The 27,221-nt window shown below is 40.0% G+C and overlaps 1 protein-coding gene across 4 annotated transcripts; it reads right to left on the reverse strand.

The window, feature by feature from the left end:
- Window positions 1–896: 896 nt before the first annotated feature.
- On the reverse strand, window positions 897–26,339 carry KLHL15 (kelch like family member 15). Of its 4 annotated transcripts, XM_050891717.1 has the most exons (4): window positions 26,076–26,339; window positions 24,603–24,699; window positions 13,115–13,826; window positions 897–4,165 (listed from the first exon to the last, which is right to left on the reverse strand). In XM_050891717.1, exons 3-4 carry the CDS (start codon window positions 13,817–13,819, stop codon window positions 3,056–3,058), a joined length of 1,815 nt encoding a protein of 604 aa, XP_050747674.1. In that variant the 5' UTR covers window positions 13,820–13,826; window positions 24,603–24,699; window positions 26,076–26,339; the 3' UTR covers window positions 897–3,055. The 4 variants fall into 4 exon arrangements, with proteins under 4 accessions (XP_050747674.1, XP_050747682.1, XP_050747701.1 ...); XM_050891725.1 differs by lacking the exons at window positions 24,603–24,699; window positions 26,076–26,339 and adding an exon at window positions 22,564–22,677; XM_050891744.1 differs by lacking the exons at window positions 24,603–24,699; window positions 26,076–26,339 and adding an exon at window positions 22,013–22,064.
- Between the last annotated feature and the right edge of the window lie 882 nt (window positions 26,340–27,221).

The following is a 27,221-nucleotide window of genomic DNA, read 5'->3' on the forward strand; positions in this document are numbered from 1 at the left end:
AATTTTATATTTCATGTCTGAAACAATGAAAGCACGGTAGAAATGCAAATTAACAAAACATTCTCGCATACCCCTACATGTTCTAAACCCAAGCAAATTCCAATCATTCCTAATGCTCAAAAGGTTACAGCCAGCTTCTCAACGGAGACACAACTTCAGGGAAGCTGAAACCAACAGTTCAAGTTAGAATTTCACAGAATAATTACTATTACAATCCTGAACAAGATCTTTCAGAACTGGGTGCCTGAAGATAAATATGAACTTAAAAACAGAGCACCTAAAAATGATCTGGTTCTTCATGTTTCAAGTGTCAATACTCACCAACGACTTTAGTGGCAGTTGCTTAGGGCACAGACCTTCAGAAGGTGCCTAAATGCACTCAAAAATGTAACTTGAGACACCTCCATCCTTACCATTATTTTTGATAAAGTCTTGGCCATGTCTCTTTACTACACCTGAATCATGAAAGACCAAATATCCAGAACCACATCCATTTCCCAGACTGGCCCCAGATAAAACTGAAGTACTCCATACTATACATAACATGCCCATGAAAGCCTACTCAAGCAGGATTAGTTTTTGCTGCCCCATAAACGTATTGAGAAATGAGCTGGTGACAAAAAGAATAAAAACAATAAAAACCCCTTGGTTTTTTCTTGTGCCCCAATATTCCATGAACTATGTACAATAGAACCTTTTTACTTGCACACAGCCAGCACCTACTGGAGTCAGTTTCTCTCTGCACCCATGCAGGGTAATGTACACACAAGTCTCACAGTGAAACTGAGGTTTTAGTGTAAGCCATGCTGGCTTTGAGTTAAGCTATTAAGAAAGTAAATTAGATTTCTAATTCAGTAAACTGAATTTTGATTAAAAAATACTTAAATTTAACCGCAAACTAGTCTGCATCAGAAGGCTGAATATCAATATTTGGTCCAGTCACTACTGGTATAAGTAACTTATCACTACAGCTATGATGGCATACATTCTCTCTTTCTGTTAAAACATATGGAAAGAAAATACTCTGTCAATAAATCATTACTAATTTAAAAAAAAAAAAAATTGCCAACTTGCCGTATAGCTCCAAATCCTCACATCTCAACCCAGAACATAATTACTACAAAAATACCAAAATACAAGTATAAGGAGTTTTACACATCATTTTAACTGTTATCAATTACTTCAAACTTAATTTAGGCAAGCAGATGTTATTTTCAACATAGGAAATTTAGGGCGATTTTGGTCCCTTTTTAAGTGCATTCTTTTGAACTCCCTGAGTACTGTACATTCCTTTTCTACAGTGATTTCTGACTGGAAGATGCCGAATAAAGTGATTTTGCATTGCTGCATATAAAGTAAAGTCTATTGCTTAAAGTGAAACACAGCAGCATAAGAGTTTACAAAATATGCAGGTGCATGTTTCAGCATTTTGCCCCTATGCATCTGAACTAAGTGTGAGCCTTCCAACTTCTCCAAATCTCTCCTATAGATTCTCGAAGTAGCTAATTTCACATCATTAAAGATAATCAGAATGCAATTACTGTTGTTATTTATGTCTTGGCAGATAATTCTTACCAATCTACTGTCAGTAATATCTGCAAGTTAACACAATGGAGGTATTCAAAGCCCTCTTGGACCACACATCTCGATTCAGGCACTCTGAGGTCAGTAGCTATAGTTGCGTAGGTTTTTTTGTAAAAGAAACATAAATGGTACTAATCATCCAACCACCTAATTCCACATTTTCAACACAGTAGTTCATAGCAGTTGATAATTAAAATAATAATAATAAAAAAAGATTATACCACTTACGAGTACAAACAAAGAACTCATATTGAATTATGAGTACAAGCAAAGTACTGAGAATAAACTGTAGTATATCCAGTTCCGAAAATAACTGTGGGTCGAAGCAGTGCTGGACATTTGCTTATTGACATTTTCCATTTTCATAAAAAAAGAAAACTGGGCAGCACATTCAAACATAGAACAAACTCAGGTAAGATGTGTTTACTTTTTAAAAAATAATTTATAAAATAACAAACTATCAACAGTTCATTATGTAGCATCGATATAAAGAGTTTAAAGTTACTGAATCAATCAGTATATACTAAAGAAATTTTGATACCAAACGAGGCCTCCAGTTACTTAAGAACTTCCAATTATTTAGCTCATTAAAGGATAGTACTATACCTTAAATTCAACAGATATGGCTGAATCAGTGCACTAGTTAAAATATAATATTGTAACTGCACATAAAAAGATGTATTTATATGTAGTTTTTACAGTGTATGCATGTGCGTGTATATTTTTTTTACTCACCAACAAACACAATGCAGACAATAGAAGGCAGCATAGAAATAGTGTTTTGAATATAAAAATGTTTTGTTTTCAATTTAGTAGAAAACATGTAATTTGCATTTTGGCAGACTTACTGGTACTACTATACAAAACCAAGAAAAAGGTCATGCAAAGGGGTTAAGTTATTCTTCAACATATACAAGTGAAAACAAAAACACCTAGTAGATTTGAGAATACTTCACAATTAATGGGAAAAGCATCCAAAAGACAACATAAAATACAGAAATGGTTTCATTTTGTTATTTTATACCTGGTTATACCCTAGTACAGATGATGAGTTCTATTTTGATGCTCAATAAAAAATGAAAATAAAGTCTTTCTTCTCTTCCTTCCACAAATATTTTGTTAAACTCAGCTGATTTCAGAAGCATAGTGGTATAATGACCATAAAAAAAAAAAAAGTATGTATTATGGACATAAGATGCTACCAAAAAAATAAGCACACTCAAAAATATATTTTTCTTTCCCCTACTTACAATTATGTTTGTTAAAAAAACCAAAGCTTTTACAATATCAGATCAACTATTGGCTTTTCTAATAAACTTGGTAAGTACACTCCCTGTACATCCTGTTTCTCTTAAGCATTTAGCAGTTGTTCTTATACACAAGGTGATGTCTCTGATGGAATTCAACCGGTTTGTATTTTTTGACAAATTAGGTATAGCTTTTTGTATTTCATTGGGTTGTTCATTCTGTTTTAGCTGCAACGTCTAACATGCTCCAAAACATATTCAGGAAAGTGCAAGCTGCAGACTTGTAAGCCATCCAGCTTGCACGGCATCCTTGGATATTCATCTTCTTTCCATTTGTTTTCCTCTGGATCAAAGGTGAGAATCGAATCACTGTAATGACCATTGTAACAAAGGCCTCCAAGAACCATTATCTGTTTGTCCAGAACAGCTACACCATGACCACTCCTACCAATTGGCATAGAAGCCAATATAGTCCATTGATCAGTATCTGGGTCATAAACCTCTGTAGAAGGACATCCTTGAGATTCAAAGGAGGCCCTCAGGATCACACAGACACCACCAAAGACATAAAGCTTACCATTATAAGAAATCATTTTGTGAAAGCATCTTGCATAATTCATTTTGCATTTGTTCTCCCAACAGTTAGTGACCACTTGAGTTCTCCTTGTTCGCTGCTCTACTGTCCCTTCTTTACTGGGATCAAACACACACACTTGCTTAGAAGTTGAAGATGATGTAATTCCACCAGTGATATACAACTTGTTACCAAGCACAGTCCCTTCATGTCCGTATTTATTGACTGGATAGGGATCCACAAATTCCCATTTATCTTCAGTAATATCATACCGTTCAGTTGAGTAAAACGTTTCATCCCTGGTTCTCCCAGCCACTGCATAAACATACCTCCCAATAACTCCAACAGCAAACTCAGAACGTGGAACAGACATGTCTGCCATTCGTAACCAAGTGTTCTGTCTTGGGTCATATCTAAATACTTTGGATGAAGCATGAAACTCACCATCTGGCCCCAGTTCTTCCCCACCTAACAGGAACACAAAGTTATTCACAATGGCAAGGCAGTCTGGTCGTAAAGGTACTTGAGGACCCTCTAATTCCCACCAGACCCTTGGTTTGTGCAAGAGAAGAATTTTACTGTTTACCATACTGTGTCCTATCATTCCTCTAAATACTGCAGTCTGGGGTTTGGCAGAACGAATTTTGTTCGATTTCATTTCCATCAAAGGCTGTTGGTGAACGCTATGAAAGTAATTCATGGCTTGGTCAACCTCATGTCGCAGCTGCCGGGAGTATCGATAAAACTCTGATGTTTTTACCTATGAATACATTTAAAAGATATTAAAATTCTGACCAAAAGAAACAATCCAGAAAACCTAAATGACTATGTATCATTAGAAGATTATTTTACTTAGTTTCATTCAGGCAGTCTTGAGAGCAATTGCATTTGTGTGTGGAGGCTTAAGCTAATCTACTGTTATCCAAAATCCAGAAGGCAATTTAGTGATTAACAGCAGTGACTAACATTTTCAGCAGAATACTCACATGCAGAATTTAAGCTGGAATTAGGCACAACCGAAATTCCCAAGTCTAAAAATCATTCCTTCTCCCCCAAAAAAGCCTCTGTTCATCTTCTGCTTAATTCATGAAGCACGTAAACTAAAAAATGCACTACTTTCCTGGTTCTGAAAAACACTCCTTGTGCCCATTCTGTGTTTACCAAGGTCTACCCTAGTCTAGTTTCTGCTGAATTCTGACAACCAAGCCCAAGCAGGTATTCCCAAATGCTAGGCTCTGCTGACAGGGCTATTTAATTGGGGTGGGAAGGGAAGGTACCCAAACCCCTTCCTCCAGAACACGATTGCACTAACCACTCGTCATGATGGTTACCTTATGGTTTCCCCCCTGTGAGTCTCCACATGTTAACAAACACCTTTAACACAAAAGGAAAACATCTCAACCTATAATCCTTTGGTTGTGCATTTACTTGGTAAATTGTGGAGGTAGGTTTGAACTTCCACTTCCCAGGTGAGAGTTACAACCTTTGAATTACCACATAGTAGTGAAGTGCTCCTTCTCAGTGCCATCTCAATTTGAAGAGAGCTATCCCTGCTCAGTTTTACTGGAGTTGGGGGCAGGGGGAAGATTGTAAGAATTTACCTTTCCAGGACCCTTCCTACTATCTAAGCCAATTTAAGTTCCTGAGACTGGTCCTCAGACAATTCCAAAACACATCCCTGTCTTGAGTATTTTAACTAATCTAGCTCCAGGCAGGTCACTGTGTGATTCTCTTCAAAGAGGATTCACTCTTCCTCTACAGTCTGGTCTAACACAGCATTCTGAATTACACTTCTAAAACAAATAAAAACCTGCTAGACATTGCCAAATCCACAAATCCTCTATCAGATTTGATCCTAAGTCCCAGTTTATTTCACATAAACTGGATTGCTTTAAAACACTCCAAATGCCTTTAGTTCCCACTAGCTCCAAAAAGAGAAGCAATGCTCTGAAAATATGTGAGGCCGCTCTGAAATTTCAAAGTGACCACAAGCTAACACCAAAAGCTACTATTTTTCAGTATCTGTTCCCCAACCTCCTCCTATTCCCTGTCCCAAGGGACAAAAGCCTGTACCACCACTTACCTAAGGGGTGGTGGTATGAGTTTTCATGTATATGAAAAGCAATTTGGAAATGAATGTTCTTTATATCTTGTGAATAAAGTAGTTGCTTGTTCCCTAAACATGTACTATAAAAATTTTGTTAGCTTTCTGTTAATCATTTCTCTTCCTTGTATAGTAATTAAGACATTCTGCTGTCAGATAAACATTTTAAAAAAAATCTTTTGAACTGTTATTATTGGACATGATTTGCACAGATTTTAAGATTTTTTTTTTTTTTTTACACACCAGATTTTCAAAAAATGCTGAATACTAACCTACCATTGTAAAGCACTGTACAGCTCAAGAGTTATAGTGATTTGATGGTTTTATTTCCACCTTTTCTTTCCCCCACTTTATTTTGACAAGTTCAACTTATCTTTGCTTGGAAAAAGAGGATGGTCACATGCAGATTGCATATATTATTCTTGGGGCAATATCCAACTTCTTTCTACCATTTTTACCGGGGGTGATTATCGAGCAAAAAGGCTTACTTAGGTACAGTGCTTATAAAACACCCACAGCAAGGCCAACTCTTCTGGGGAACAACACATCAATTTTCTTATTACAAGTAAAGAATATATCATACAAACACAGGAGATCTGCTCATATGGCATTTGTTAGAATAAACCATATACCTTGCCTGACTGAAAAGACTGAACATAAATTCCAGAAAACATGCTGGCGGAGGGGTGGTGGGGAGAACCACAGCACAGAAAAACGGTAAAATACAGAAAGCCTTAAAGGTTACAAAAAAATGAAACAGGAAATTAAAATAACAAAGAATCATGGGTGGGTTACTTTATCCTTAAAAGTAACTTTCAAATTCTAAAACAGCACAACTATTTCACGCATTCCGAAACTGGAGCTATCATTTTTGGAATTAAACAAAAAGATAAACAATTTTTATTCCACCTATATGCATTTCAAGTTTTCTTCGATGATTACGGAAGACAACAGGATCAACATGCTTACAACGTGAAGCATGCCAACAAAACCTGGCAGAGATGGAAAATGCTTTTGCTTTCCCCCTCAACATTTACAACTCTGTCTTTAGATCTAGAAATTGAAATGCCAGCCAGAAACTGGAACTAAAATAAGCCTCATATATCCTCACCACTCCACTCCTTCACATAGCCTAAATCTCACCCCATGAGAACATGCAAAAGGAAACAAGGAATATCTCTAATTCCAGAGAGAGAATCTCAAGACCAGGGAATCAATCTATTAGTACTTTACTACTACTTATCTTGACAAAGGCACTAACATCAAAGCAGCACCTCAATCTCTTACCTCAAACCAGAAAGACATCAAGAAGCAAATGCAACTATCAGTTATAAACAACTCTTTCAGACTGAAGTTTGTGGGGAAGCTATCTACAAGCACAATATTGAAGAGATGAACATGAAAAATACATAGGCACTAGCAATTCTTACAATATTCAGAAAAAAGCCCCCACAAAACAAAACAGAGTGATAGACTATCGAAATTCTGGTAAGAAAAGGTAGTTGGAGGCTTCCTAGACTTTGCTGTTGAGGAAAAATATCAGTGTGTCTAGCCTTCCACCTTTCACCAGCACAACCTCTGCCATACAGGAGCGGTACCTCTCCTGAGGCTCAAATGATGGTCTAAGATGAATGTTAGGATATGCCTATATGAAAGTACAGACTGCTCACGCTTGCTTGATACAAATGAAGACAAAGCAAATGTAGGTCAGTTTGCCCACTTTCACATTCACACACTGTCTGTGTGAAATCGTCCAAAATTATTTGAAAGTCCTATTCAGCCCATACTAAGGAAAACCCTCCAAACACCTACACTTCTGAATAATTTTACAATACTTTTAATTACTTGTGTGTATAATCAAAAAAGAGAAGCATTAAAATTTAGGTGTTTAGGTATTAAAACACAACTATAAGTTGTTCATATATTTTAGTTTTAGTAGATGAAAGAACATGGCCTGCAGCAAGCCTTTTGTGGGAATTGCTGTCTGACACCCAAAATACACTGAAGGAAATCCTTCAGCATTCAAAAGTAGGCTTCTGCCATTACCTGTAAGTAGCAACAAGTAGCTGATCAACAAATATCTAAGTGCTTACCAACAGAGTGATTTTCCCGTTAAGTTCAAATGGAGAAGCTCTAGAAGGAACATGCCCCTAACTACCAACGTACTCAATTAGAGAGAATGCTCACAAGTTTCTGCAAAACATCCAAACCAGATGGAAATGTACACTAACCATGATGAACCTTGAAGTAAAACAAATGTGCATTCTTAAGAGTACATCATCAACTTGGAATTGATAAAAAAAATAAATGCTTCATAGCATTTTCAAAGTTTAAAGAAAGACTATTCTGTTATCTTGCTGAAGGATCTCAAAGAAAGTTTAAGTTGGACTTCCTTATCAGCCCCAGTCTTATTGTAAAAAAGGAATTTAATCCAAGAGCTAAAGCTTTGCTCATGTGATTTTTTACATTTTTTTCCAATTCTTTCTCTTCAGTTTTTGGGACAAAACCTTCTTAACAGAGGTTCTGCTGGGACATAGCGCTAATGTAAGAGCTCCCCGAAGAACTCTGAGAACTATCTCATTGCATGATCTACCAGCTACAGTGGTTCACAGTTGGACTTTCAGCTACACAGACAGGGAACAGCATAAACAAAATCAAATGTGTCATTCCATAAAAAAAGAACATGAACAAAATAATTAAAAACATCCACCTCTCTACTCACCCACTAGGTAGTCAATACCAAAACCATCAAGACTTCACCAAAATCACCACCATCCCTCCAGCCATAGTAAATTGGAGCTTGAATGCATTTTCTCTTCTTCATTTTGAATCAGTGAAACACTCAGTAAAAACTGCTGGCTTTCCAAATTAATGCAGCTATTAATCATTGCTTATTTTTCTGCTGTATTGCAATGCATGCTTTTCTAGTTGCAGCAGCTATGCAAGTTTCAGAATTTTCCATCTATATTCTATGAAAAAGTAAAGCCAAAAACGTAAGCCATTAGTTTCTAATTTGAAAAGCGATCCCCACAAAAGACCAGATGTATCCCATGTTATGTTCACCATCTTCCCCCCTGCCTTAAAACAATTAAGCAAATTAATAAGCTGCAGGAAGAGCAATGAAATGCAAGGTAAATGTTCTGTAATACAAGTTTGACCTCAGTATATAGCTTCCCCCCCTCCCCCCCCAACCATTTACAGATATTACTCTATTTGTATTTTTGTTACTTGTGCTTTTAAGGAAAAAGGTTTCAAAACCATATAGAGAGGCTACTTTTGAAGTGCCCAAACTAAACATCTATTATTTGTTCACCTAGTAACTAAATCTTAACATGTTATTATATGGGGTAGATATTAGCTTGGCTCCTTCTTTAGAACTGGTAAAAAACCAGAAAAATCTGGATGGCTCATAATGTGACTCTATCATCTCTAGCCACATAAGCAAAGAATTATGTTAAAGGTTACAAAATCGCGCTTACTTAAGTTTTCTAAAACTGCCAATTCTTAATGTGTAAGTGATGCAACTCAAACTCAACTACTAGGAATACAGAAGCTATTCTACACGTTTCCAATGAACAATGATGGCATCTGTATCAGACTTCTAGAGAGCAAATTCTTCCTTTTACTTGCAAAAACTTTGATATTTTACTAGAGATTAAGCTGAATCAACTAAAGATCCATCAGTCCCACTAAGTAGGATCCCTATTATTTTCACATCTACTTATCTCTGGCCGTATTCTAAGCATAATTATAAGCCTGTCAACAAACATTATCAAAATGTTAACACACTTATTCCAAATCAAAATTTAGTCAGATAGAAAAAGTCACAGGTGTCTCTAAAATAGCAGCAACCAAAATTACTTTGCAACCAAACATCAGTACACATAGCATTGGACAAGCTGCTGTACTTAACTTTCCCTTTTTCTAGCATGGGTCATAACTTAGTTACATCCCATAGCCAGCACAAAAACTAGTCAGTACCAGTACAGGGCTTTGAAGGGCTATTCTGCAAGTGCTACAAATCACTTACTATTTTTCAGCCTAATCATAGAACGACAAGAAGACATAGGCTCTGTGCAGCAAGGACAATGCCCTCAAATTGAGTATTTTGCTGTTCCTTTTTAGAAATTGGCACGAGAAATTATTGCAATCAAGCTGGAATCTAACTCAGATCTAATCTCTCAAATCAGAGTGGAGCCAACAATTTATATGCCAGAATTGAGATGCTCAGCACATAATAAATACTGCTAGCAAATCTATCCAAGTCAGCAATAACCTTTAGACATAAAAATATCAAGTGCAGCACCTATTTAAGATAAGAGGGGCCCACAAACCTCATCCACTAGACACTTCTTATTCTAAGCTTCAGCATACAAAGTTGTAGAAGTAGAATTACTAGACATGGAAGTAAATGAGAAAAAAAAAAAAGATAAATTCAACACAAAGGTAAAGTCAAAATGACATAAAATTACAGTGACATCTTCTCAAAAGTTATTATTTTCTAAGTACAGGAAAGCACATACTCGAAGATAATGTGCTGTCCATCCTACCTCTAAAGCAGAAGCTGATGCACCTAGTGATTAGTAAGTTTCTGATTTAAGCTGGGAATTTATAAATCAGCATGGGCTAGTCACAACAAACCCTACAGACTGGACATTAAAAAAACCCTTTAGATTTTAAGGACAGAGGTTTTGAAACAATATTTCAATCTGAGTAGTACACAGAAACTAAATGGAGCTTAAACAGTTTGCAAAGGGAAATCATGACATGGTTGCCTCCAGAGATGAACTCAATGATCTAGGAGAAATGCCCTCTAACTTTTATCTCCAACCTTCCTCAAGGCTTACAGAGCCATGGATATGTTTCAAATAAAGGAAAGTGTAACATGGATAGTAGAACTTGTGCTTCATCCCATACACTTTGCCTTTATTTTCTAACTATTCCCCAAATCCTTACGTCATTTATCTTTCCATTTTCCCTCATACATCTACATCTATTTTAAGGACTGAGGAACAAAAGGAGTATCTATTCATACTTCAGAAGCAGTTTTTCCAGGACAGTTTAGAGTAAGCAAACAGGCTGCACCTTCACTTGCACATTCCAAATGCACATCAGCCTCAAGGTATAAATCTAGAGTCACACATCATTTCATTTTTAAAAGGACAAGCCATCCCACTCAGATTGTAAATATCTTCAAAATAATGATGTAAGAAACAGAATGGCTTAAGAGGCCAAAAGTACCCTTACTGTGACTTGCAAAGTTAAGTTATATAAGTCTTTTATATACTACAATGACAGGCATCTTAGAAATGTGTATTACAAAGATTACGTAAGACTACATAAGACAAGCCAGCCAGTGTATAGCGAATACAGAGTTCGCTGAACCATAAGAGTCAACCTCAGATTGTATTTGGTACATTCATGCAGGCGTTTAGTACGTGCTGGCTTCAGGAAAAGGGTGAATTTCATTTGTGGATCTCCAAAAAAAAGCAGTTTTACCAATATTTTTCCCCTTCTACACACAGATGAGAGTTTTCCTCAGGTTACTTCCAGAACAGTTAACAGACAGGCTCTTTTATTTAAAAAAAAAAAAAAAAAAAAAAAAAAAAAAAAAAAAAAAAAGGAGAGAAAAGAAAAAAAGAAAAAGTGTGGTCTATATTTTGATGTTAGCTCCAACTGCAGTTGTCCTTTGTCACTTGTCATGCTGGATTACTCAATGCTCTCTAGCCAGGGCAAAACACAAATACATTCCTAGCTGCAGCAACAAATGACAGACTTATTTAGCTGTGCTTCCCTCTGCTGATCTGTCCCACTCCAGAATCTGCACTGGCTTCTCCCTGTTCCCACATACAATTAATGGAAAGGGTATTCACAGATAAAGCTTTTACATGTGGGTATATAAACTGGGATACTGAAAATGATTTATCTCCTTAAGTTGTACCTATTTGGCCACTTGGTAGCTGTCAAGATAAAACATGAGAAGCACTGTATGCAGGACTTATACCACTGATACCAAAACCAGCTCCAGAAGTTATACCTAAACATAATGCTGAAGACCAACATACACTTTTCACTTGTGCTTACAGAAATTTAACCGAAGACAGCTTGATGCTTGAACTTGTACCCCAAAAACTCAAAGACCTGAAGCAGACTCTTTCAGATGAGTCTTACCCTATTAGACTGATCTTAAGAACACTATGTGAATCCTATCAGTTTTCCTAATGAAGGGCTTAAATGATGTAAGATAAAAGCGTTATTAAAAACAAGACACTACACTGTATCTTGCAGAGTTCAGCTCTTACTAGTTGGAAATGTTTTAACCCAATATAAACGTTACATTACTGTTCTAAAATATGTTTATGTCTACAGGCTAACACAGGATCATAAATATATTTTATGTATTATTACTTCCTCTACTCAATTCACACACACACAAAAAATCCAAAATATAAAAACTCACTAGTCTCTGAAGTAATTAATAGCTTTTATAATTTAAAATACAAATAAGTGTAAGCATTACTGCTTAAATGATCCAGTAGCTCTTAAAACCACCAAGAACAATACAACCTTATCTGTATATTCACTGGATACCAAAGTAAAAATATATGGGAAATTAATTTTTAAGAAGCCCAACAAAAGCACAGGATCTTAAATCCTATTAATTCACTGAGAGGTGAAAAATACACAAAGTTGTATCTTATCACACAAAATTAACATTGTTAAAACAAAACAGCACAGTTTAAGTAATTCCTAACTTGAATACCTGTACTGTTACTAGCCTGTGAGAGAGTTGCTTACAAAGTTTTGTAATTCTCTACTGTTGACAAATACTTAAGATTCTCAGGAACTAGAAAACAACATTTTTTGTCTATTCTTCAACAGAACAGTAGAAAAAGCAAGTTCTCTTTTAACCTCTTAATACATACAATGATCAGTTGAATTTTAGATCACCTGTTACAAAGATTCCTCTGATATTTAAAGTAAATCATTACATTTCACACCGTCAATAACTTTTGACTGTATTATGTGCCTTGTGTAGAACCAAAAGTATGTGTAACTTTGCAGGATCAGGGCTTACTTCTAACTGCTGTGTAACAGCACAAGCGCTGAAGATACAACAACAAAAACACCCTGCAGATTTAACAGCAGGTGCTAGTTTTCATTTGTAAATAAAAAAATCTGTACTTAAAACACTTAAAATCTACAGTCACTATGTTTTGATTATATTGATAACAATTATCATGACATATGCCCTACATACTGTATGAAGCTCTAAAATCTCTGGAAAGCAAGAAGCAACTTGTGGAAAACAGTAAGAACGACTGAAATAAAACTTGACACAAGTGACCTTGTTTTAAAATGTCCTTTCCATATGAAGTCACTTAAAAACATTTATTGTAAACCTACCTGTTCTCCAGCCACTGTACATACTATTGCCTAATAATCAGATGACAATACTTTTAGATGTTTGCCTTCTACGGGTTTATTAGAAAAATAAATGCTATCTGTTTGTTCCTCCTAATAGGTTGGGAATCTTACCTATTTAATGGCATGCGGCCCTAGCTAAATGATGAATCCTGTCTATTGCTTTTCAAATGCACCAACCTTCTCAAAAACACTGGATGGTGTCATCAAACAAAACCTGATGTTCTGAATGATGGTGTCCGTATGCCTCCAGCGTCTTCTATCATGGCGCAGCCAGGCCTGAACAGCTTCATACAGCTCTATCTCTGGAAACCTGCTCAGATGATCATTATCCAAGTAAGACATGAGCTTCTCAAAGCTCAGATATGAAAGGAAGTCAGGTCTGGACATGAGTGGCACAAAATTCTCTAGCAGAAAGGAGTCCAATTTTTCCCTGACTCCTTCGATGTTTACACCAAAATCATCCAGAAGTCTCATAATTTCTGCACAGTTTTCTAAGCAGATTTTAGCTAAGAGAAAAGAGCAGCAAAATTTTACCACCTCTATAAGCTGGACATACATGGCAGCCTGTAGGATTTCATGAACAGTGTTCATACTCAGTTCAATAGTTCCATAGTACATGAATTGGAGGACATGACTGAAGCCTGTAGCTGTCAGACCTTTCAAATGGATTTTGTCCTGATCTCGTTCTCGCATATCAGCTGTGAACATAATCCTGAAGTAATCACTCTGGGTGGCAAGCAGTGCTTTATGAGCCTGAAATTGGTGGTCTTCAATGACAAGTGTGACATCAAGAAGCAATCCCTCCTCATACAGTGCTCTGAATCCAGCAGAGACACTGGTGTCATGGATGGAGGAGCTAAACCCTTCCACGTCCCCTGCCATGAATCACCTGGGGGGAAGAAAAAAATAAATAAATAAAAAAAATTTGTTATTTCTAATAACATATCACAAGCCCTTCCTGACCAGATAAATCCTGAGATTGCTTTTATTAAGACTTAAAAGTCTTCACCATCCTTTTTGTTTTCTCTTCAGCTGAAAAATCAACTTACGAAACAACTTAAAACACAAACTTTAAATATTTCTCCCCTCAAAATGTTCTCATTTTGAAGAAAGGGTAATGAACAAGGATAACTATGCGATACTGCCAAAGTGATTCCTCACTCCAAGCTACTTAGTGGTCAGATAATGAATATACAATGCTAAAAAGGTTGTCACGGTTTTCTTCCTCTCCCCTCCCTCAATTTTTCTAAAGACTTTATCTCAGGGGAGCAATAAAACACCCATTCTTGAATATCAAAGGTTTCAGAAAGGAAGCTGAACTTCCATAACTTTAGAAACAAGCTCCAGTAGATCTGTACAAGGTATAACCTAAAAAAAAAATTTTAGTCTCTTCAAAAACATGTGCCAATTTACTCAAAAGTTTTTTCTAGGAAACTGAACATTTTCAGAGATACTACTTAAGTTTGTGTGTTTCACTTCTGTAACAACATAGTCCCTTTCCCCCTCCCTGTTTCTTAATATAGGGATTAATTAGGTGATGAGATTTATAAACTGCAAAATACTAAGGCAATAGGAAGCACTGACAAGATTAGGTCACAATAAATAGTAATCTGTATACTGGATTTAGTGAAGCTTAATTGCTTATTAAGCATTTGAACATTTGCAGATGCAGCGTTACTTACGTGCAAGCTATAGTCAAACTGTAAATAAGCCAAAAAGAAATTAAAGACTAGCAGGATCCTACCCTGTTAAAGTTAAGGAAGATAAATATTCAATAAAAATCTATATCAAAAACTTTTCAAAATCTAGGAATTTCTCAAAATCTTGCTCAACTTCCTTGGGTTTAGGTAGGGTAAAGTTGCACAAGGCAGCTTGAACCAATCTAACGACCTGTCACTAGTAAAAAGGGCAACGGCGCACTCCATTCTCCCTCTCTGTTCTCATTCTGGGGTCTGAGCTCCTGCTGCCTACTTTGAGCCATTTCTGGGGCTCATTGGACGGCTCTAGAAAGTCAATTCAACTCATAAACCTGACAGAAAACTAAACCAAGGGTGGGGGGCGACAGGGGACAACGACACAAACGCCACCAGCCCCCAGCACACACAAAACCTCAAAACCAGAGAGCTTTCTGCTTATCAGTGAGCTGACTTCTGACTTGACACTGCAAGAGATATGGCACAAGAACCAACCTGATGCAGAGGGCAGGACATCACACTTGAGCAGCAACAGGCACAAATAGTAGCATCTTCCCCTTTTGGCATTAATCAGCTACTAGAATTGGTTCAACCGTTTTTGTTTCACTTTATCACACCTTAAATTACACTGCAACATTCACTCAAGTTATTTGTGCATTTAACTCTGAATTTCCTATAACAACTAAAGTTAATAATGTTTTGGTACTGGTAACCTACATGAAAAGCTGAATAACACCAACACATTTTAAAAGCTGCTGATTTTCAAGGTTATAGAGCTTTACAGCAGTATACGGACCCAGAAGTGACTCCAGGTTGGCCCAGGTTTTACAAGTTCAGAGACCAGTTACCATGTTACTCCCACTTCCTCAAGCACCACATCCTGACTGCTGCCATTGTAACTGGAATGTATTTTATTAGACTCCATCAACGGATAATCATCTCCTCTCCTCAATTCATCAGCACACATCCTGGAAAACAAAACTGGAGACAGTCTTTGTCTATGCAAAACTAAAATGGTGAGTGGGTGTTTGTAGCCACACCTCATGGAATTAGCACCGCTCCCACACCGTTGAAGCCTGCTGACAGGTTCTGTGCACAATAGAGTAGAGTTAATGCCGGGAGTGTTCATGACAATTAAGGCCTTATGACAAAATCGAAATTCCTGAAAGTAAGAGCAGCAGCAAGAGAACAAAGCTGACAATCCAATCACTTTCTCGCCAGTATCCGTGATAGCACACTCCCCTCAACATCACTGAAGACAGAGAGAAAATGCAAACTGCTCTGGAGCTTCATATTGTGAGTCCCTTATTCCTGAACACAGCACATGCCTACCAGAAAGAAAAATTACCATCAAATATTCTTCTTAGTTGTTGCCAATTCTTACACAAAAGCAGACAAGGAAAAAATTACTTTACTAGCTCTTACCACCTCAAAAAGAAGCAACAAATTGAAGAGGAAGCACAAAGCCTGACTTTACAAGATTTTGCTTTCTAATTGGATTTCTGGTATCAAATAAAAAGGTAAACACTAATATTAACTTTTTTTTCTTCTTTCACTAGAGCACGTGTAACTCCCTCCCTCGCGCCCCCAGTTCTCTCATGTTTAATAATAGTTGAGCTCATACTTCAGTCTTTCCTGTTTAAGAGATTTAATGGTCACTTGCCTTTAAATGGGCCACCCGTTTTAATAAAATATACTGCAACTTGAAACAACTATCTCTCAATTTTGTTTGAAATTGGCCAAGAGGTTCAAAGGTTACTAGGATTCTCAGACAGTACAACTGTGTAAGTTACATTTCTTCAGGAGACCAAGACATATGGCTCAGCTTCAATTCCAAGATCAATGAAAAAAACAGGACAGGACAGTTGGAATTTGCAAATGTGAGACATGAACAGAATAACACAACAACATATTGGGGGGAAAAAAAAAGTCAGAAATGAAGCAACATTCCCCAGGTGACTGAAGCAACATAGAGTAATCTGAAAATAATGGGATTTCCCATCACACAGGCTCATGCAGGCAGCAGTCTCATGGAAGGGATTTCTTCAAAAACAGTACATACATTACTGCATATGTGAACAACATAGAAGAACCATACCAGTAAGCTCCAAATACATACTAGGGTCTTTCCCCTTAACTTGAGAAAGATAATTACATTATAGGTACTCTGCAAAAGGAAGGAAATGGACTTTTACATAGGACTGCTGTAAAGGGCCTCTTTCACCACCCTCAAAGAAGCAAAAAGGAAAAGTTGGCAAGTGAGGGTAAGCAGAAACAAATGGCAGAGGGTAAATGCACCAAATCCAGAGGAGTACCTCCAGTGTTCCTTTTAAGGATCAAAACAAATAAATAATACACAAAACCCAAAAACCAGCATCAGAGAGAATCCTGGGCAACCAGTTCTAGGTGGCCCTGCTGAGCAGGGGGGGGTGGACCAGATGACCTCCAGAGGTCCCTTCCAACCTCAACTAGACTGTGATTCTGTGATCAAGTTGCTTTTACACAGAGACTGCACTGATTTTTTTTTTTTGTGACCATCCTTTTATTTCTGATTAAACAGAAATAAGACACATACACGCAAAAAAAAAAAAAATCAGATATAAGCTACTACCCTTCAAATTTTAAATCTATCAAAGAAGAAGGTGGTAGGAATCATCAAAATACATTTAAAAATCCCCTGCATTTAGGGAACACCTTTTAGGGTTCCAATTTTCACATCTCCCTAAAACTGGCTATTCTGTAAAAATATATTAAAACCAGAAGTCAGCTGCAAAACTCTACAATGGTAACAAAGTGGACAACATTCTGAAATTATTATTTCAGAATGTTTTAAAGATGTGGGGGTTTAAGTCACTTAATCCTTCTTTTTACATCTCTGCTTATATTATTTTTAGCAAATATACAGTTTTCAATCTCAAAATATTTTTCCTCCCAAACATCAGACAGCATTTAATGGATTACTTAAGTAGAGACAAAACCAGTAAGACTTCTCCATAACACCATCTAAAGAAGCTTCAGAATTCTATGAGTGAAAAGCGGAAGACTACTTGTCTTCCTGCATTAAATAAAAGGAGTAAATACCCTTTTTTGGCATAAAGCCATACACAATATTAGCAGATACATTTTTCTTTACAACACAAAAATGTAATGACCAGTGCAAATACACAAGGGGGTTAAAATAGCACAGAAACTGGGAAACTAGATAGTTAAATGCATATTACGATCAACTGGTAAAAATCTTCATTTCTACATCTAATATCTTCAGTCAAAAGCAGACAGCAATGTGGTAGTTCAAATATTAAAAAAGCAATACAAAATCCTCTCAAAGTATTTTTCTACAGCATAGCTATGCCATTCCTCCCACACACACACTTGCAATCTTAGATGTAATTCTATGCACTATTCAAATGCTGCAGCTTATTTCCCAGAGGACAATAACATAATTTTTTTTTCATATTTTCAATAAAAATGCAAAATTCAGAGTTAGATTTTCTTCACGCATGCAAATCACAACAGCACACTTAATCCTAAGGAAGACATGTAGCCTACAGTGGTCTACAAGAAAACTGGAAGAAAAAATTCCAATGTATAAACAATGGGGGGGGGGGGGGGGGGGAATCTAAGTTGACGTTCTGCATTGTGCTGCGCATACTAGAGCTGATCAGTATAACGCAGCACAGGAAGTAAGACTCTCTGCTGAAAAGCCAAAAGAGAAATACGCTTAACCTTATTAGCTTTTCCTGACATTTCTTCCTCTTTTAGCACATAACGCATTACAGAGTCTACTCTACTGTGACTGTAAAAGCACTTACTTGGAACACTGATTTCTCATCTTTATTCCGCAGCTGTAATAGAAGTCTGAAAACCCTGCTCCAGACTGCTTTTTCTTGCTAAACAAGGAGAACCTTCTTTCCTCAGGGTGTCTGAGGCTCTTAGTCACAAGCAGAAGAAATGGAGTCTAAATGCACAGGCTATTGAGAAGGAAGTTAAGGAATACCCTGTTTGATTTAAAAATCTATCCAAAAGCAGTACTTCCTGAAAAAGTGCCCTTTAAATAAGTGTGTTTATGTAATATGTAAGCTTATATGCACTTTCTAGGGATAGAAATGTCTTGTTCTAGGAAAGCATTGACAATACCAACTCGAGTACACCAGCTGAAAGGCAGATTTCTGCTTTCCTTTACTGCTGTTCCTTAATAACTCATTTGAGATGCTGAGAACCAGCAAGTTCCTTTGTTTACAGATTATGAAGTACTTGTTCATTCTACCTACCTCATAGAAATTCTGAGAAAGCACCGATGAGAACACAGCTGAACAACAAATTTTTGTGTAATAGAACACTGTAGCTACACGAAAAGATATTTCACCAGACATACAGAACCATACTTTGGTCACACAAAGTACTAAAATAGAGCTTAAAATCCAATAATCTGTTCCATCTATCCCATTCCTTTCATCCATCAAACGCATGCATTTAAATGCAAATTTCAAAGCCATTACATATGCTTTATTTAGTGAGGTGCATAGCAAAGACTGCTTTAAGCAGAATTCTTTGACCCTAATTTTGTCAAAAGAAACACTTTCCTGCACAAATAGGACGTTTCTCCATAGCCAAATGTTATACACATGTATGAAAATACAATACACAGGCATTTGCCCATACAAGCAAAACATTCACAACTGCACATATTCATCACTAAAAACTGGGCCTCTGAATGCAGTGTACTGCATCGACTGAGAATGCAATGAGTGTATAAATATACATTTACACAGTATAAATAATTTATCCCCCAAATTAAACTTTTGTTTACATGGTTTGACACTAAAACCATTAAACCTTGTCCAAACCACCTTTTTTCATCATAATTCCCCACTAACAGCAACAGAAGGAATGACATAAAAGTGAGATAGATCAGTAACCAGTGGATATAGAAACTTCCATTGCTACAACAATTGCAAATGTAGGAAACAAAGAAACACATCAAGTTCGTATGTGTTTTATCTAAAATCCTTTATAATTAATATGCAAAGTTTGGGAAACAATTTATCTTAAACACATCACGCTAAAGACTTCACCCAATCCGTGCTGAGAATTCCAAAAACATTGGATTACTTTAGAAGCAAGGAGTTACAAGCTTACCAATCGCTGCCAGTCAGAGGAACCAGACTGCCAGAACTCTAGAAATTAAAACTTGGGTACTCCTGAAAACTGTCCACACTGCATGAAGAATTTCTTAGGGGCACACATCTGACCACGACAGCTCCTCTTACAATCTCTACCCATGTTGCTATCTCTGAGCGATCTGCATCAGTTCATAACAGCAGTGACACTTTTATAACACATCAGTTGTCTCTGAGGTCATAATGGTTATGCTAGAAGCATTATCAGAACTAGTTATAACCAAACATACTGAAACTCAGTATGGATTGTGTGTCAGCTCAGTATGGTTATATGTCACTCTGTAAGTATGCTAGAGCCCTGCTAGGCAGCCTTCAGCTATCTTCATAGAGTACAGTACTAAGAGAGGGTGTTTTGTTCCGTTTTCTTTTTGAGAAACCTCTAACTCAAGCAGATGTGTTGGTGCTCTCATACACGCGTATTCACAATAGATAGGTTTCTCAGCTCATATTACTCTCTGTTCCTAAAAACTTATACTATAACCCAATTTAGTCTTTCTGCACAGAAGGATCCAAATGTTACAAGCACACACACACAAAAGATCAGAACCATTTTGTTTTAAAATACTGTTGAAGAGTATAGTTTTCACATATGTTCAATTTAGATGAATACTAATCGATTATATGTCAGAAACTTCCCATTTTACAACACTAGCCACCAGAGAATAAAATATGCTCCCCAGCTCAGCCCTTAAATCAAGCTTTGGATAACTATCAAAAGGATTCTGATGAAAGTACATGCTTGACAAGCATTTTAAGACTGCCAGACATATGCATCAGCTGTAGTTACTTGACCAGTTTAACTTCACCTCACTGAATCTAAACTCAGCTTCTGTCTCATGAATTAACATCAGTGAGATATGCATTAGTTTCTCATCGTATTAGTCCATTATGTGGATGATGTCACTGCACTTCACAGACATTAAGATAGTTTAAATCATTTGACTAAAAGATCATTGCATCACTACACCTGTACAGAAAAGCATGCTCCCGAACATAGAGCAAGCTTAGCTCAAGGCTCTTCCAATTACATTTACTGATACCAGAACAGGTGCCCAGTATAAAATATTTTTAATATATCCGTAAGAATGAGAATTGTCTTTAACTAGAAAAACTTGTATCACTAACACCTGAGAGTTAAATGATGGTAGTGTTGAAAACTACAGATTTGCCACTGCTCTCAAAGTGGACAGGACTGCTCTATCCCAAGTGCCAACATTTCTTTTATATATATATTTGTGGCTTCTATAATGATTAATTTTTCCAAATGTGAGAAAAAAATTATTAATAAAAAATTATTTTCTCATTGTGAGATATTTATCAAGAAAATCATTGCGTATTTATTTAGAAAAATAGCAAGTTAAGTATTTCTTAGTAGCAAAAATCTAATCCTACTTTTTTGGACTCTTGTCATAAATTTTCAGCATGATAAAAAGGTAATGAGCTACAAGTAGTATTTAAACTATATTAGTAAAAATAATTTTAATCTGAATTAAGATAGTTGAACTACCCCTTACAATTGTCTTTTTGTTATTATCTGTATATTTACTGCTTAGTTAACACTTTTAGCATCTTCTGACAAAATGAGATTAATGAGATTGTGCTTTTTGTTCAAGACACACAGCTTTTGACCTCATTGCCAAGTGTCAACCTCATTTGTCAGAAAGACAGAAATCTCAAACATATTAAATTTCTACAAATTTTCCCCAAATTGGCAGCTAGATAAATGAAAAAGATCCGGTGTCTCCAGTGTGAGCTCAACAGTTATCTGTTCAGCTTTGCTTGCTGAAAGGCAAATCAACACGTGTAGATCCAAACCAGCCATAGGGTATAATTAAGGAAAGTGAAAGGAGATGAGTGACAGTGGGAAAGTTTATAGGACATGTAGCAGAAATTAAACACGTTGGCTAGGTGTTGGAAGGGAAAAGACAGAAAGGATGTTGGCACATGGTGGTATGCTGGGGGGATCTGAGTGTGAACTGGGGCAATGGTGGTGAAAGAGCTGGGTTATTATCTTAGGGAGGAGTACACACAACAAAGAAGTCAACAGGAAGTCAGACTTCAGTAGTTCTGCCCTTTTATCCAGTAACAGCTTTATGGTTCCCCATTCTTCTTCTAAAGGAGGGGAAAAAAAAAAAACACCAAACAAACAAAAAAAAAAAATCCCAGACCTTTAAATTTTTAAGCGACATTTAAGTATTTACCAAATAGTCAAAGCTCCAGTACCAATCCTGGGCGGCAGTCTGCTCGTTGAGCTCACACTTTTTTCTCCCCCAACGTCGCTGATCGCGAAATAGCCATTTTCGGGGTAGGAACTCAGATGACCTACTTCAGCTTGTCTGCTTGACACGTTTAGCACCGCTCCGCTGTGAGCGAAAGCTCACAAGCCGAGCTCCCGGACGAACGGGGCAGGCGGGCTCGGAGTTAGAGACGTGCCGCCGCAGGAGCCCGCGGCGCCCGCCTCGGGGCTGCGGCCGCCCCTCAGAGGCCGCCCCGCGGCCGCGCAAGGCTTTCACGGCGCCCGCCCGCCCCGCGCGGCGCGGCCCGGCTATGCCCGCCGCCCGGCTGCAGCCTGCCTCCCGCCTCCGCCCCCATCCCCGGCGCCCGCGGGCACCGGGCCCGCCGCCCCCGCCTGCCTCGGCCGGCGCAGCCGGGGGAGGAGGGTCCCTGAAGGCCAGGAGGGAGCCCGGGCCGCCCTCGGTAAGGCAGGAACCGGCGGCAGGGCCCGGGGGACGCCGGCGGCGGCTTCACCTACCTCTCGGCAGCGGCGGCGCTGAAGACGCGGCTCCTCCCGCTGGACCGGCGGAGAGGGGGGCCTCTGTGTAACATAAAGCCGGGGGCGGCGGTGGCGGCGGCGGAGGGAGGCGCCGGGGGGCTGAAGAGAGGGGCAACGGCTGAGGCAAAGCCGGGAGGAGGCGGAGGAGGAGGAAGGGGGGATCGCGGGCTCCCTCCTCCCCGCGGTCCGTGCTGAAGGGGAGGTGGGGAGCCGCCCCCCGCCGCGCCGCCCGGGCACCGGCGCTCCCGGCCCTGCCTGGCCTCGCCCCCGGGGTCCCTGCCGCTCCCGCCCGCCCCCCGCCGCTCACACTTGTTTACCTTCTGCGCTGCCTAGCACGGCCGCAGGCGCCATCTTCCCCCGCGACAGGCACCCCGCGCCGGCCGTCACTTCCGCCGCCACCTGCGGGCCCGGCGGAGGGCGGGGGGGTAGCTGCCCGGGGCGGCAAGCCGCCACAGCCGCGCTCCCGCCTCGGGGCGCCCCGGCCCGGCTCGCCAACCCCGGCACCGCGCCCGGCGGCGTGCCCTGTCCCACCGGCACCTCCCTGCCCCTTGCACTGTCAGCCAGACGCCGGGCCGGCCTACACCGGCAGCCGCGGGGAGACCAGGCACGCCCCTGGGAGAGGTGTCCCTTACCGGAGCCTAGCGGCGGCCGCGCATGGCTGGGGCTTGGGAAAGCGGCACCAACAAGCATCATCTGCGTCTGGCTCGCGTGGACGCTCGTCCACAGGAGACCACGTTTGGTGGCTCAAGGTTGCGGTGGTCTCTTCCGCCCCTCTGCTTCCAGGCCGGGTCCCGCTGCAAACCACGGCCCCGTTCCTCAACGCTTTCGCCGCTCTCGGGTTTTCTCGGGCAGCAGCCCCGCGGGGGTGTAGTGCTGCAACCCACCCCGGGCCATAACTCCCCCGACAGCTGGCCAGCCGCAGGTGCTGCAGGCGGATCCCAGCTCCCTTCCCGCCGCAGGCAGCCTCGCCAGCCGGCGTGGGAACCAGGTCACCAGAGCCCGACGGCTCAGGGCCACCGGTGCTCAGCGTAGCTGCCCCTGAGCAACAAACCGCACGCAGCTCACGGGGAACTGCAGCCCAGCGTGGGATGAACAGGGCTTTGCCTTAGCACAAACATCACCTCCTTGCTTTCTCCATCTTGCCTTTGCCTGGCAAATTCTGACGTTATTGCAAGAGGTGAACTAAACTACGTGGACCTTCGGTTTGCCACTGCCACCCCCAAACCATTCGCTACCCTGCTACGTACCTCCCCGTCACCTTCTATGTCACTCACTGCTTTAAATAGCAGGCCACACGCTGCCATCCTCTCCCTGTTCATTGCTATTCCCATCCCCTTCACTGCCTATTTTCAGTCTCTCATTACCACCCCCGCCCCATTCTTGATTTATAAAACAAGAGCAGAGGTACCTCCTCTATAGCTGCCACCCCCAAGCTGAATGTCTTTCCCACCTTTCACAGCTTCACACAATGAACCCGCTATTCATGCACAGCTTCACAAAAGACTTCCCACTGCTATTCCCACTCTGTTCAACTGCCCTCCTGCTGCTCCCTCACGGCCTACTTACTCCACACTACAATCAACCGGCTCCCATTCGCTCCTTCATCCCAACGGCCTGACCTCAGCAAACTTCATACTATTCCACCTCATCCGCTTACTCACGCAGTAAATTTGCCCCACCTCCCCAGTCACTGCTTTAAAACCTGTTACTTGTGCACTTACGGTGAAACAACCGACCTTTGCGTACTGACTCTGCCGAGACAGCTACCGTTCCTGCCGCCTAAGTCTCACAGGAAAGACCTTCTCTCCCTTATTCATAGGATATGTCTTCTGCTGCACCCAGCACGTACCCACTCACGTCTCGTGCTTCAGCCAAGAAAAACTGGTGCAGAAAGTAAGTTTCTCATACACAGAAATGATACAACCAAAACTTCATGCATCCTTCTGCCCTCTTCAGACTTTTGACCTTCATAGGTCAGCGAGGGTGGAAAAAGCTAAGCAGGACTGTTTCGGTTTTACCTGACTGTCATTTTGCTGTTTGCAGTTTGTGGCAAGCTGAGGCGCAAGATGATCTTCAGGTCTGTCCTACACACTGCCACAGAAGAGGACCTCAAACCTAGCCAAAAAAAAAAAAAAAAAAAAAAAAAAAAGCCCAAGGGCTTTGACAGACTTACTCTCAACATTTAAAAAGCACAAAAAAACCCCCATCCCCTTCTCCTTCACATTGGACAATTTGCCTCAACCAAAAAAATCGAAATATGTTAATAGCGCCTCAATTCCAGTCTCCCAAATAAAAATGTGAGACTGTTAAATTTGGGCCCTTGACAATGACCAGAGGTATCAACATTACCTAATTTACATAGAGATTTGGGCTGACCCCTCTGACTTACGCATCTGTACAAAGTTGGTTACAAAGTAGTTCCCACTGGCTTAAATGAGACTACTGCAATTAATAAAATTCTGGACATACGTTTTTGAGTTATATTAATACACTATTTACCATTTAATTTGAATATTTTTAAACTTTATTTAATGTATACGTATAATATACTTGACATCTCCTAGAAATGTCTTTACCTACTTTAGACATTTGCAGTCTTTAGACTTTTCTGGTTTTTCTTCATACTACAAGTATTTCCAAACACAGCATATCAAAGTAACAAGACTAACTCAGAATATGTAAAATCTATAATCTCATTGTTAAAATAGGAGCAACAGCTTGTGTGTTTTTTTCAGATTCCTGACAGGGTTCTTGGCAAGGATTAAATCCTTTCTAAAGGCTGCTGCAAATGTGACAAAAACTGTTTCCATAATTTTACATTGCATTGCATTATTGCATAATTTAAACGGCTAAGTAACTACAGAGTCTAGTATTTTCAGTTCATTTTCATAAAAGAGTGATTATACATGCCTGGACGTGGAGGCAACTACAACTAAGTATTGCATCACGTTCCCACTATACTTTGTGTATCTCAGTCACAAGCATCTATTGTTTTTCCCAGAAGTGAGATATTTTATACAAAACTGAAAACACCACGTGGCCTGGTGAAAGATTAGATATGAAAATTTGTTTTCCAGACCGACGTGCAAAATTATTGGGTTGCAAGACAAAATACATTTTGTCACTGGCAACACCGTTATACATACTGTAAGGTTTCTTACCACATGTTCACATTCATTGCTTCAAAACAAGCATGCTGGCAATGTATTTGCTCTAGGTATATCCAGCAGAACTCACTCCTAACTCTTGTATCAGGAAAGAATGGGAATAGCAGTATTTGCGAAAGTGGGAGGTTACAAGCATTGCTAAACCAGGCATACCAGTTTCACACAGATTTCCATCATCGCATTTCAATCACATGGTTGTCTGCTCCAAACCTGTTTTTTTGACCCAACCAGTTAGCCAAGCAAAATCTGAGAACCATCACATTTTCCAGCAGGCAGAACCACTGTTGATAAAGGTGCATGTATTTGACATAACTGGTTACTTACATTGAAACCTGTTTCTCTGATCATAGAAGAAATCCTATTAGTAGCAACATCCTCTATGCCTTTAAGAAGTTTCCATGAAGGAGAAGTCAATTCGATTTCCCACGGGGAAGGGTTGTGAATTTGGCCTTCAGTCTCTGTTGAACATTTAAGCTGGCTCTCATCACTGGATCAGGGATTTTATTTGATTTTTAAAGCATTTATGTCGTACACAAGTCTGAAAACAGCACGCATTTGGTGGGGTTTTTAGCTGTTTGGTACAAAAGATTCAGGTTGTTTGTATCTTGGGGCAGGGTCTTATATCCATATGGTCTCCCTAACACTAAGCACTCAGCCTACAAAAGACAGTAACAAGAGAAAGGTTGAAATTAAAAATCTTATCATGCTGATGGCCAGCAGAGATTACCAACGTATGTACAGTGACATTTTACTGTTCAAGCAGATAAGCTGATCAGACATCAAATTAGATATGCTCACTTCCAGTACATACAAGCGTATCTTGTTTCAATTTTACCCCTGTCTTCCCTTCTGCATCATACCCACTCACTGCCCCAAATAAAGCTACACTGCCATGCTGTTAGACATGCATCAACAAATGTTGATGCACAAACCATAAACACAGGATGAATCTTTTTTTGGTGTATCTCTCAACCAAACTCGGTCCCCATCCTGATCACCCTACCGAAGCAACAGCAGTATTTTACATATGTAGCACGCACAGCAACAGCACAGAGTAACCGCGGGCCCAGCCGGCCTGCGGCAGACAAAATACAATCCCCTTTCCACAGAAATACTTAGAAGCGCGGATTCCCCGGACTTCTGTTCCCGCACCAGTAACTGAAAGCCGTGCGTAAGACCACCCACACGCACTCCCTAGTGCGGTGCGCTGCAACCAGACCCCCGCCCCAGGGCCTCCCCTCACAGCCCCGCACCGCCCTCAGCCCACGACCGTTACCCGGCGGCAGGCGCAAGGCGCTCTCCCGCCGCCGCGGCCCTGCCCAGCGCATGCGCACACGCACGCACTCGCTTCCCTGGCGGCGCCGGCGCACGCGGAGCCGCCCCTGCGGCAGGCCCGGTTGCATCACCCGGCGCGAGGGCGACGGGGGTCCTTCTCGGGGCTGCCCCGCGGCGCGCCTGAGCCGCTGCCGC

This window comes from Gymnogyps californianus, chromosome 1 (genome assembly GCF_018139145.2).
Source record: "Gymnogyps californianus isolate 813 chromosome 1, ASM1813914v2, whole genome shotgun sequence".
Classification (NCBI taxonomy): Eukaryota; Metazoa; Chordata; class Aves; order Accipitriformes; family Cathartidae; genus Gymnogyps; species Gymnogyps californianus.